Below are 12,270 nucleotides of genomic sequence, written 5' to 3' on the forward strand. Positions count from 1 at the left end.
CCATACCGGTATCCCATATGGCACAAGTTCAAGCCCTGGCTACTCTACTTCTGATCCAACTCTGTTATGGCCTGAGAAAGCAGAAGACAGCCCAAGTCCTTGGGCCCCTGCACATGTATTGGAGGCCTGGAGGAGACTCCTGATTCCTGGCTTCAGATCAGCCCAGCTCTAGCTATTGCAGCCATTTGGGATTGAACCAGCAGATTGAAGATGCCTCTCTGTCTCTACCTGTCAAATAAATAAATCTTAAAAAAAAAAAGTGTCACCTATTCAGGAATCTGGATACAAGAGTGACCTAAAAAGAACCATCAAGGGATGTACAACAGGATCGAGGGTGGTAAGTGGGTAATAAATGCACAGATTCTAGCTCAAGACAGCAGACAGTGCCAACCTTCTTTTCTGTTGTAAAGTTTTTTTAAAGGCCTTGGGGAACATATCTGTAGACAATTGATATGTAAGACACACATGGGCCATTTGCAATTGGTCTATTATTATTATTATTATCATTATATTATTATTATTATTTCCTTGAACAATGAGCATCAGGAACTACCTCAGGGAGGAACAACTAAAGGGAATTACTTCAGACCCCTTCCTAGGGAATTTTGCATCCTACATGAAGCTCTTCTTACAACCACTTCTCTTATTTTTCATTTAAAAACAATAGAATCTTTTTTTCTATATTCTATACTGGATAGGATTACTGTCTTGGAATCAATAACTCATGATTTTCATCATTTTATTGTTATTATTTGTATTATTTTTTCAGGGAAAATAATTCATCCCTAAAGAGGCTTCTTTTTTTCCATATAGCCCAACAACTATTTCATTCTACAGAAAAATGCAACCTGAAACAAAGAACTCCAGTCCCCTGGTTTAAGCAAAGGGCACATGTGCATTATTCCAGGTCTGCACCCCTTTTCCTTCTACTCACATGTGGTCTATCTGCATAGGAAAAAAGAGTGTGGGCTGAAAGTAACCACAGCAGTAGAAGTGGTCAGCATTTCCATTATAAAACTGATTTTAATGACCTCAAATTCAGTCATAAAACTTCTGCTTTTAGCAAGGGACACATACACACACACACACACACAGCCATATTCACCCCTCTATGAAAACTCTCTTGTGAACTGCTTATTTAGGAGTGTCATTTTGCATTTAATTACAGCAGTTCTATACTAATTATAAAAATATCTACATAAAAAACTAAAAAATGAGTCAACTATACCAAAAAAATTTTTAAAAATTAATTCTAAATTAAAAAAATAAAAAACCCTGGAGCCAGTGCTGTGGAGGAGTGGGTAAAGACACCACTTGCAGTGCCGGCATCCCATATGGGCACTGGTTCAAGTCCTGGCTGCTCTACTTCCAATCTAGTTCTCTGCTATGGCCTGGGAAAGCAGTGGAAGATGGCCTAAGTCCTTGGGCCCCTGTACCCATGTGGGAGACCCAGAGGAAGCTTCTGGCTCCTGGCTTCGGATTGGCACAACTCCAGCTTTGCGGCCATCTGGGATTGAACTAGTGGAAGGAAGACCTCTCTCTCTGCCTCTCCTTCTCTGTGTAACTCTTTCAAAAAAAAAAAAAAAACAACAAAAAAAAAAACAAAAAAAAACAAATAAATATTAAAAAAAACTCTAAAAGATAAAAGGTTAATTTTGGTAATCTACACAAATAACCTGTGTTCTATTTGTACTTTTGAATACTTCCTGACCTCTCCCCTGGCTTTCCTCTCCTCACTCATCCCTCACCCCCTTTCTGCATCACTGTCCCACATGTTCCTGAAACTCTCTCCCTTTGGAACAGTCTTGTAGACTGCAATTCAATCATGGGAGAAATATTACTTCAAAATGATTCTCTAGTGCATGCCTGAATGGCATCTAATAGCAATAAGCAGACCTTCTAATATCCCTTAACTATATTTCCAGCATATGTGGGGCCAGCAATGTGGCATATTAAGTAAAGCCACTACATATGACACTGGCATCCCACATGGGCTGTGGTTCACATCCCAGCTACCCTTCTAATCCAGCTTCCAGGTAATGTAGCAGAGGATAGCCCAAGTGTTTGTGTCCCTGCTCTTTCATAGGAGACTTGGATGAATCTTTTGGCTCCTGCTTTGACCCAGCCCAGCCTTGGCTGTTGTGACCACCGAGGGAATGAATCAGTAGACGGAAGATTCATCTCTCTCTCTCTCTCTCTTTCTCTCTCTCTCTCTCTCTCTATCTCTTGTGTGTGATGGGGGTGTGGATGTCTTTCCCTCTTTCTAACTCTGCCTTTCAAATATATATATATATATATATATATATATATATATATATATATATATTTTTTTTTTTTTTTTAAAGTGTTTCAAAAAAGGGTCCACACTGTGGTCCAGCTAGTTAAAACCATAACCTGCAAAGCCACCATCCCTTAAGGTACCAGTTCATTTCCTGGTGGCTCCAATTCCCATCCAGCTCCCTGCTAATGGTCTAGGAAAGCAGCAGAGGATGGCCCAACTTCTTGGGCCCCTGCAACCACATCAGGGATCTGGCTTTTGGTTCCAGGCTTAGCCTAGCCCAGCCCACGCTGTTATGACTATTTGGGGAGTGAACCAGAAGATAGAAATCTCTCTCCTAGAGAAAAAGAAAAATAAACAAACACAAAAAAATTCCTGTCATTCTGCCTTTCTGATTTAAAAAAAAGATTTATAAAATAAGAAAACAACTAGTCATAAATATTATGACTCAAGTTGACATATGATGGATCCAAGAAAGCTACTGCTTACTTTGTCTAGTGCCTCCTAATGCTTTCCTACAGAAAAATCATTTATCTTGCTTTCCAAGCACTCAAATACCAAAAGTACCAATGCTATCCAGTATAACTCTGTTTAAGGTTGCTTCAGTATTGAAGGAAAAGAAAAGGATCAAGGGGCACAAATCCAGGATGGTTTCAGGGTGACAGCATCCTCCTTACTTTGCACCTTGGTTTCTAATTAGAGACGGTCACAAAGGTAACTTCAGATACTGCAGAACTGCACAAACACTTTCAATCAATCACAGACATTGCCATAGGCTCTCTGTGTGTACAGTGGAAGGAGAACACAGAGCACTCCACAAGGCAGAAACATGTTAAAGAAAATTTTTCTACCCTGCTGACCACAATCTCAAGAATGCCCTGATCAAAATTCCATTCCAGTTCAAGAAACAGACTACCTGAATTTTTCTCTACTCAGGTGTATTCCTGTATGAAGAAACCATCTCCATGTGGGCATGGCACCACCACACAATGCAAGCCAGGCTAATAGCAGAGCTATGGCTTTGATGCTCTGAGAGGAATGGATAACATCTATGAGTTCTGACTGAACTAAAAAGTTTCCCTCTGCTCTAGGAGTCTGATACAGATTTGAACTAAAAAGATAGAAACACAAAAACCAGCTGCATCTCTTAGGTGAGAAGAAAGGAATACTGGTCTCTAGTAGTTACTTTGTAGCATATTAGCTTTGAGAGGATTTCATTTTCTACTTATATTTGAGGAAATAAAAAGATTGAGCCAGTTCCATCCTAACACATAGCATTTTTAGCCACTGATCACATAACAACTAGCCTAAAGAACTAAAAGAACAGACTGACACAATGCTGACACCTGTTCAACAGGCTTCTCCAAGATCTTGACACACAAGTAAACAGAAGGGAAATGGTGGGGTGAATGGGGGGAATTGGTGGGTTAAGCCACCATAGCCTCAAATGATGGCATCTCACGTGAATGCCATTTATTTACTTATTTGAAAGTTGAAGTTATACACACACACACACACAGAGAGAGGATGTCAATGTGGTGTAGCATGTAAAGCCACCACCTGCAATGCTGGCATCCCATATCAGCACCAGTTCATGTCCCAGCTGCTCCACTTCTGATCCAGCTACCTGCAAATGGGCTGGAGACAGCAGAAGATGGTCCAAGTACTTGGGCTCTTGCCATCCATGTGGGAGACATGGATGAAGCTCCTGGCTCCTGGTGTGGGCCTAGCCAGGGCCTGGTCCAGCCCCCACTACTAAAACCATCTGGGGAGTGACCCAGTAGAGGGAAGATCCCTCTCTCTCTGTTTCTCTCTGTAACTCTGCCTTTCAAACAAATAAATATATCCTAAAAGAAAGAGAGAGAAAGAGAGACCTTCCATCTGCTAGTTTTCTCCCCAGATGGGCACAACAGCCAGGGCTGAGTCAGGTGGAAATCAGGAGCCAGGAGCTTCATCTGGATGTCCCACATGGGTAGCAGGAACCCAAACACTTGAACCATCCTCCACTATTTTCCCAGACCATTATCAGGGAGCTGGATCATAAGTGAAGCAACTGGGATATGAACCATAACCTATTAAGGATGCCAGAATTGCGGGCAGTGGTTTTAGCCCATGGTGCCAAAATGCTGGCCCTGTGAGTTCCAGTTTAAGTAACATCTGCTCCACTTCTGATCTGTCTGTTAATGCACTTGGAGAAGAAGCAGAAGGTGATCCAAGTATTTGGGCCCCTGCTCCCACATGGGAGACTTGGATGGAGTTCCAGGCTCCAGGCTTTCAACTGGCTCAATCCTGTTCATTGTGGCAATGAACCAGCAAATTGAAGATCCTCATCCTTCTGTGTCTCCCTCTTCCTCTGTAAACCTGCCTTTAAAATAAAATGCTTAATTCTTACAAAAAAAAAGGAAAAAGATAAAAGAGGAGCCACATATAAACAATAGAGCAAAGCTACAGTTGTGCTATTCCTCGGCAGCCTTCTGCCTTAAGTTGGAAGTCTCCAGCTTACAGACATCGACATAAAAGACACACTTACAACATACTTCAAAATAACAGAGGAGAGGTTTTCAAGGCAGGTTGATTTTATGATGACTTTTATTGTAAAGTTACACTAACAATAGGCAGATCCCTTTTAGTGCAACCAAGTTAAACTCAGTGCCTAATTCAAGGAAACAACCTGAAGAAGATGTACTGATAGTAGAGAGAGCTGAAATGTCTCCATTACTCTTCTCAACATCATAAACAGAAGGAAAAAAGGTATGCATGTCTGTGCTTATAAAGAGGATGGAAGCACACCAATTTCAGAAGAGGTAGAAGCAAAGTTCAGATATAGTTTTCTTAAGAAAATAAAATGAAGTAAATTTCAGAACAGAATGTGGGTTGAAAAAAATTATCAATTCATCAGTTCTCACCAGGATCCAGGAAAACTGCCCATGTGAGCCAAACAATGGCTTAGTTCCCACTATGGGCAGGTATAACCCAACCAGGCACTCAGAGAATATGAGCAAGGCTTTTCCAGAAGATGAAACATGAAATATAAACCAATCACACAGAACATCTATGTCTAGTGCTCAATGTGAGCCTCAGAATAATCACTCAGCAAACCTGCTAGGTCCGAAGAGAAGTCAGCTTTTTAGTTTTGCAGTTACAAGGAAAACACAGTTACTTGAAATATTTTATGCTGACTAAAAACATATTTGTCCTTCTCTGAAAAATAGCCTGATGTGGACAAGGGCTGACAGTTATGAAAACAGAATTACATGCAGTCTGCTAGATGTGAATTAGTGGAAAAGCTCAAAAATAATGTCAAGACCAGAGAAGCATAATGAGAAAAGCAACAAAATGAGGGATGGATGAGTTTCCTCAGCCCTTTTCCTCCATCAAATTCCATAGGAAACTATACTTGCTAATGTAGTGGCATTCATTCCACTGCCAAAACGTTGGAAGGTAGGACAAATTGTCTACTTGAAGGTGCCCAATGTCAGTCCATCAGAGTTTCTCAATGGCCAGTGTCACACAAGAAGCAGTCTTCCCAGGGACAGAGGCCAAGTGGCATCTTGGATCAAGGCAGTGAGTATTGCTGGGCAATCATCCCCTTAGCAGACCAGCAGAAAAAGGAAAGAGAAAAAGTGGAGAAGAAAGTTAGGGAAGAGAAAAATGGAAACCTCAATTTGTAGACTCCATCTTCCTGGCTTACAGATGCTCAGCCAAGAGCCACCACAGGCTTTAGAAGCCACTGGGAGGCAGCGGCACATCATGGTCACTCAGAAAAATCAATGGTTTCCTGTTGTCTATACATAGCTGATTTTGGCCTGTACACATTCCAGGTGAAATAAATGCACCTGAATCAAGTAAAGAAAAAGACTTAAAAAACCTTTGAATACAATATTCCATGGGAAATGAATTTTGCAAAGCCAAGTCACCCAATAGAGTAGATGGGGGAATCTATATTTTAAAGAAGTGCCATTCATGGTAGGCCTGATATTCAGAGATCAGTTTTGAGTTTTACAATTCCCCCACATATGCATCCTCTCTTTATCTCTCCCAAGAAAGACCAGACACTGAAGAGTCTCTACATCATGCACATCTAGAAAAGAACATCTGTACATGAGTTGGTACAAATTGTGCACATGGATATCTCATGAACACTAGCCATAAACATGCATCTCCACATGCCATTTAAGACTGTTCACAGAAATAGGTTCTCTGTGAGCCACCAGTAGCAACATTATTTTTGATGCACACACCTCTCTCATCACACAGGATTCGTATTTCTCTTTCTGAGAAGTAACAGAACCATTTCAACCACATGATTGACATCCTTTGACAGTATGTAGAAACTTAATTGATGTCTTTGGAATATGTTGTCTAGAACTGTCTGTCTTCCACAGGATTGGTAATTGCAGCCATTCATTCACTCTTAGGCAGATTTGTGAATGGCCTTGGATTTGCCATTAACATTTGACAGGGGTGGGAATGTATTTTTTTTCCTGCCAAGGTCATTTGGATATTTATAACATCATTCATGGATCACACAAAATTATCAAATTAAAAATTAATATGCTATAGATTGATTATCCAGTACCACATGCAGTTGCCTTGGCAGGGCCAGAACAGATGATTTCATGGACCCTACATGGCCCACAAATTGGCTGTTCCCCACCTCTGATTTGGAGTAAAATGTTAACTAAAGTTCTGACTTCTTTCACTTTGCTTATTGGCCAAGTCAGAGCCGATGTCCAATAAAGGCCCTTAGAACCTACTGGAGTTAGAAGAAACTTTTTCCCATTTCCCTTGTAACTTTAGAGTACATTTTCATAGCCACTAATTCTACTTCAAGTTGTCTATCGATGGCCTAGTTTTGTGGCACACAGGTTTAAGGTACCTCCTGCAATGCCAATATTCTATATGTGCACCAGTTCAAGTCTCAGCTGCTCTACTTACAATCTAGTTCTGTACTAATAGGCCTGGGAAAAGCAGCAGAAGATGGTTCAACACTTATAAAGGACTTGTCCCACCCTTCCCTTCCTCCTTTTCTTCCTCCCCCCATGCCCCACTTCCTCACTTTTGTGGATATCCTAGGTGCCAGAGTGACCCTTCTTTCTCCTTGCAATGCACCCTTCCTAACTGGATTAAAAACTTTGAGTCCTGACTCACCTGCCTGCAGCCCTCTTTGTCTCCAATAAAGCAACCTTCTCTGTTGAGTTTTATCTGTCTCCTTTTCCCATCTCCAGAGGATACAAAAGGCTAGAATCCTGAGCTATTCCAAACCTAACAACTTGGGTCCCTGCCACCCATATGGGAGTCCCAAAAGGAGTTCCAGGCTCTGTCCAGGATTCACTTTCCAACTGAGCTATCAAAGGACACTATCCAGGATTCACTTTCTATTTTTACTTCCTAGATGGTCTCATTATGCTCAACAATTAGTAATCTGTGATAAAACCACAGCACATGAATCACTGAAACACAGTTATGCATGCGAAAACTTAATTATACTAAAACTCAGAAATAGTTTTCAAGGCCACCTCTTTTACTCCACTAGGTGGGCACCTCTGTGTGGGGAGAGAGGCACTTTTTTGTCTTCTCTCTTTTCCTTACCCTTCCTCACATTAACAACTTGTATAGATGCCTCCACAGAACATAGTCATTATGAAAATATATAATATCCTCCCATGTCAAAAATGTCATAGGCTTAAACACAGAACCCAAAATAAGACAAATAATGGGCCCTCTTAATTAAAACCATAAAGACTGTTAAGATAATCAGCTTGGTGGATCATTGGGTGACTAAAGAACTAGACAGAGAATAAGTGTTACTTTTCTGTATTTATGTTTTTATAGTCCTCCAACTTATGCAAATCCAGATAAAAATAGCTCCAGTAGGGGTTGGTGCCATGACTCACTTGGTTAATCCTCCACCTGCAGCACCGGCATCCCATATGGGCACCGGTTCTTGTCCTGGTTGCTTCTCTTCCAGTCCAGCTCTCTGCTGGGGCCCGGAAAGGCAGTGGAGGATGGCCCAAGTGCTTGGGCACCTGCACCCACATCAGAGACCAGGAAGAAGCACCTGGCTCCTGGCTTCAGATCGGTGTAGCTCCGGCCGTGGTGGTCACTTGGGAGGTGAACCAATGGAAGGAAGACCTTTCTCTCTGTCTCTCTCACTAACTCTGTCAAATAAATAAAAAATAAAAATAAAAAAATTCTACTTTATAAAAAAAAAAAAAATAGCTCCAGTTGACCCACAGAGTAGACTGTGTTAACTTCAGCTAACTTTGCAAAGGGATCAGTGGCAAGTAATTGATGGAACAAGGATATAAGCTTTAGCCATCCTTGCTAAACATTATTCCTTGCTCTTGAATTTCAATTGAGTCTCACACCCCATTGCCTTCATACCCGGATCCTGCATTCTTTTCCAGGTTCCCAAGACCCCGCCCAGTTCCTGGAATTCCCCTCTAGCTGCTGCCCCCATCCCCACCCCCATCCCTCCTAAATTATCAAAGGCCCAGCCCGTGGGGGTCGAGGCCTTCTGCCACAGGTTCACCCACCTCTATGAATTTATTTCCTCTGAATAAGTTCAGTCTGGCTGTAAATTCATATACTGCCTCCTCTCTATTCTGCACCTCTTTTCCTGACATTTTGGTGCCCAGTGTGAGAAGGCACCAATCTGCAACTCTTTTCCTAACAGTAATAGTTGACATCCTTGCTAACAGGAGAAGAAGGGCTGAATACAGACATCAAAAAACAGCAAAATAAATCAACAGCTATGATTCCATGGCTTCAAATTCCAGATTGAAAAATCCACAAAGCTACAGCACATCCTTCATGTTGCTCCCGCTTGGAAAAAGTCAGCTGAACATTTAGGGTCCTCATAGGGCCGAGGAGGTGCAGGATGGGGGAGCAGATTCTAGTCTGATTCTCCTTCTCCAACCTCCTGCCCCCTCAGCTCCCTGCTGAAGGCCATCAAGCCCCGCCCTGCTGGAATGGCCTCTGGATACGACGGGAGGCTCGACCATAAGGCATTCTCTGATCTACTCAAAGTAAGAACCGGCCTTAGGTAAATATAGAGAACAGGAGTCTCGCTGTCTTCTTCGTTGTGCTCTTACCTGTCCCGCTTGTGCAGTCCCCCCATCCGATAATCTTTCTCTTGTAACCACTAAATAAAGCACATTAAGGAAAGTTTGGGCGAGGTAGCATGCCACTGTTCGTGCGCTGGGAGGCTGCAAGCGGCAGTGGGAGGCCCTACAGCCCGGATTCCAGCCCTGACTTCCCAGGGGAAAGCTGCCAGATTAGAGAAGCAAGTGAGCCACATCTGGGAGCCGCCAGCCGCCCTAGCACCCACCCCCTCCCCCACACACGCATCGAGTACCTTCCTATTCTCTATACTTGCCATAGAAAGTCCTGGGAGCACGTCCTTTTTCTTCAGGGCACACGAGGGGAAAATTAAGAGTGTGGGGCAGAAAAAGTCCTCAGCACGTGGAACCCACAGACGGCAAATGAAGAGGCACAGCCACAGCGTGCGGCAGGCTCTGGGTGTGTGCTCGCAAACTGCCTGGGACTGCAGTGCGGACCGAGAGGCAAAGTGGAAAAGATCAGAGCAGCCTCTTGGTACTCACTCTGGTCAGTGAATGAGCTTCCTCTGTTCCTCAGAGGCTCATGGACAGAAATGCGCACGCGCAGATTCTTTCTTATTGGCAGGCTCAGATACGCAATACGTCAGGACACCTGAGGACTCTGGGAAATGGAGTCCAGCATGGGGCATCCGGCTCTCCCCAAAAGCTTCAGAAGGATTTTGCTTTTGTTTACATTCCTCCTCTTTCTTCTCACCTCAAAATCTCAAGGATCAGTTGGTGTTCTTCCTTTCCTGAACAAAAATCTTAAAGAGTGATACCCGCTGCTGCTAACTGATACCCAAACTTTTGCTCCTTTATAAACTCTATTCTTCTGAGAAAGTCTTATTTGCTGCTTTGTCCCTGGAAATTTCTCTCAGGTAATAAATAACAATGAATACAATACAACTTTTAGCAGAGGTGTAGAAGGCATAGTTTAGCATCCAAATTTGAAAATACAATTTTTATTTGTGTTTTATTGATGTTTATATTTCTTTTTTAAAGATTTTTACTTATTTGTTTGAAAGGCAGAGTTATTGAGAGGCAGAGCCGGAAAGACGGGTCTTCCTTCCACTTATTCACTCCCCAAATGGCTGCAGTGGCTGGAGCTGAGCCTATCTGAAGCAGGAGTATCTTCCAGGTCTCCCACATGGGTGCAGGGGCCCAAGTATTAGGCCATCTTCCTCTGCTTTGCCAGGCCATAGCAGAGAAATTGATAGGAACTGGAGCAGCCCGGACTCAAACCAGTGCCCATATGGGGTGCTGGCACTGCAGACAGTGGTTTTACCTGCTATGCCACAGTGCCAGCCTCTATAGTTCTTTTCAAATTATTTTTCACCATCTTTTAATTCACCAAGCACAGAAACAACCAGCAGAACTGGATGCAGAACTAACATTGTTGAGTGTCTTATAGGAGCCAGGTTAAGGAACTAAATACCTTACATCATATCATTTATACCTTAGATTAATTCTGGAGACAGTAACATCAGGAGTTTACAAAGAAGAAATTGAGGTGCAAAGTGATGTCACTAAAAGGTCTGGGTTAAAGGTCAACCAAAATCTAATACTGGTTTAGGAAATCTTTCTTTTGTCTTGGGGCTCAGTTTCTAAAACCCTAGATTTCTCATCTGGAAAAACACTGAGAAAGAGGAAAAGTACCTACAAAAATAATCTACACTGTGGAGAACCACCAACAATTATAACTTATAATTTGTCTAAAAAAGGAAGGAGATTCAAATTTGCTATTATTCCATGGTTTTTTAGGTTTAATATCAAGAAAGCATGTAAATATTAAGTATTCTTAAGTATATGTGTGCTTTTTTTAGTTTTTAAGTAAAAATATAAGTGGATAACTGGATGACATTGAGTTCTATGTTTATGATTACTTTTGTCAATTATAGTTCATGGGGTTAGGTTGTTGCTAGATTAGGAATGCTTAAATTTTTATCCATTTACTTCACACTAGTATTTATTACATCAGGCAATATTCTTTCAGTAGATTCCTCTTTCTTGCCAAATTGAAAATTTCTTGAGGACAAGAAACATGCTTGCACTGATATTGTAACTCAGCATCTTGACAGTCTCTTAGCTGCATGAATAGTTGAAAATATAAAAAATAAACAAATGAGATTTCTGACCTCCAAGAATTGTCTAGTAGAGGATTCAAGAAACTAAAATTCTATTTGATGACTGCCAGAATTAGGTGGATATAAAATTTGTTGTTTTGATACAAATTTGATCATAAAAGGAGCATATAAATCACTACACAGGGTCGAAGTGTATAAACAGAGACCATCCAGGGCCACACAGGATAAATGTTCATCCTAGCTATGTAAGGCTTTCTATTTATTTATTTAATAAGCCTTTATTGAGCAATCTTTTGTGTGGTGTGTTGATAGAACTACCAGACACCTGATTTCCTTAGAAATTAGAGTAAGAAACACTGAGCAACCAGATATAGGCAGAAAGAGTGGGCTGAATCACAAAAGGTTTTGAACACAAAAGTAAAAAGACAAAAGGCAAGGAAGTCAATTAAAGAGTCTATTACAGGGGCCAGAGCCCAAGGCTCACTTGGTTAATCCTCCACCTGCGGCACTGGCATCCCATGTGGGCACCTGATTCTAGTCCCATTTACACCTCTTCCAGTCCAGCTCTCTGCTTTGGCCTGGGAGGGCAGTGGAGGATGGTCCAAGTGCTTGGGCCCCTGCACCCACGTGGGAGACAAGGAAGAAGCACCAAGCTCCTGGCTTCGGATCAGAGCAGCACTGGCTGTAGCAGCCATTTGGGGAGTGAACCAATGGAAGGAAGACCTTTCTCTCACTCTCTCTATCACTGTCTATAACTACCTGTCAAAAAAAAAAAAGAGTCTATTACAGGTGCAAGTTGTCTGGT

At 42.0% G+C, this 12,270-nt stretch overlaps 1 protein-coding gene across 4 annotated transcripts in view; it reads right to left on the bottom strand.

Annotated features, from left to right (window-relative positions):
• LOC133768844 (zinc finger protein 271-like) overlaps positions 1 to 9,896 on the bottom strand; it is an 81,745-nt gene extending 71,849 nt beyond the window's left edge. For all 4 annotated transcript variants that reach the window (XR_009867080.1, XR_009867079.1, XR_009867081.1 and 1 more), the window contains exon 1: positions 9,639 to 9,896. Coding sequence is in view for 1 of the 4 variants with exons in the window: in XM_062203758.1 (XP_062059742.1) it covers positions 9,639 to 9,662 (24 nt within the window). In the remaining 3 variants the exon portion in view is untranslated. The remainder of the gene's footprint in view (positions 1 to 9,638) is intronic.
• Positions 9,897 to 12,270: the final 2,374 nt, after the last annotated feature.

The sequence above is a fragment of the Lepus europaeus genome, chromosome 10 (assembly GCF_033115175.1).
Source record: "Lepus europaeus isolate LE1 chromosome 10, mLepTim1.pri, whole genome shotgun sequence".
Lineage (NCBI taxonomy): Eukaryota > Metazoa > Chordata > Mammalia > Lagomorpha > Leporidae > Lepus > Lepus europaeus.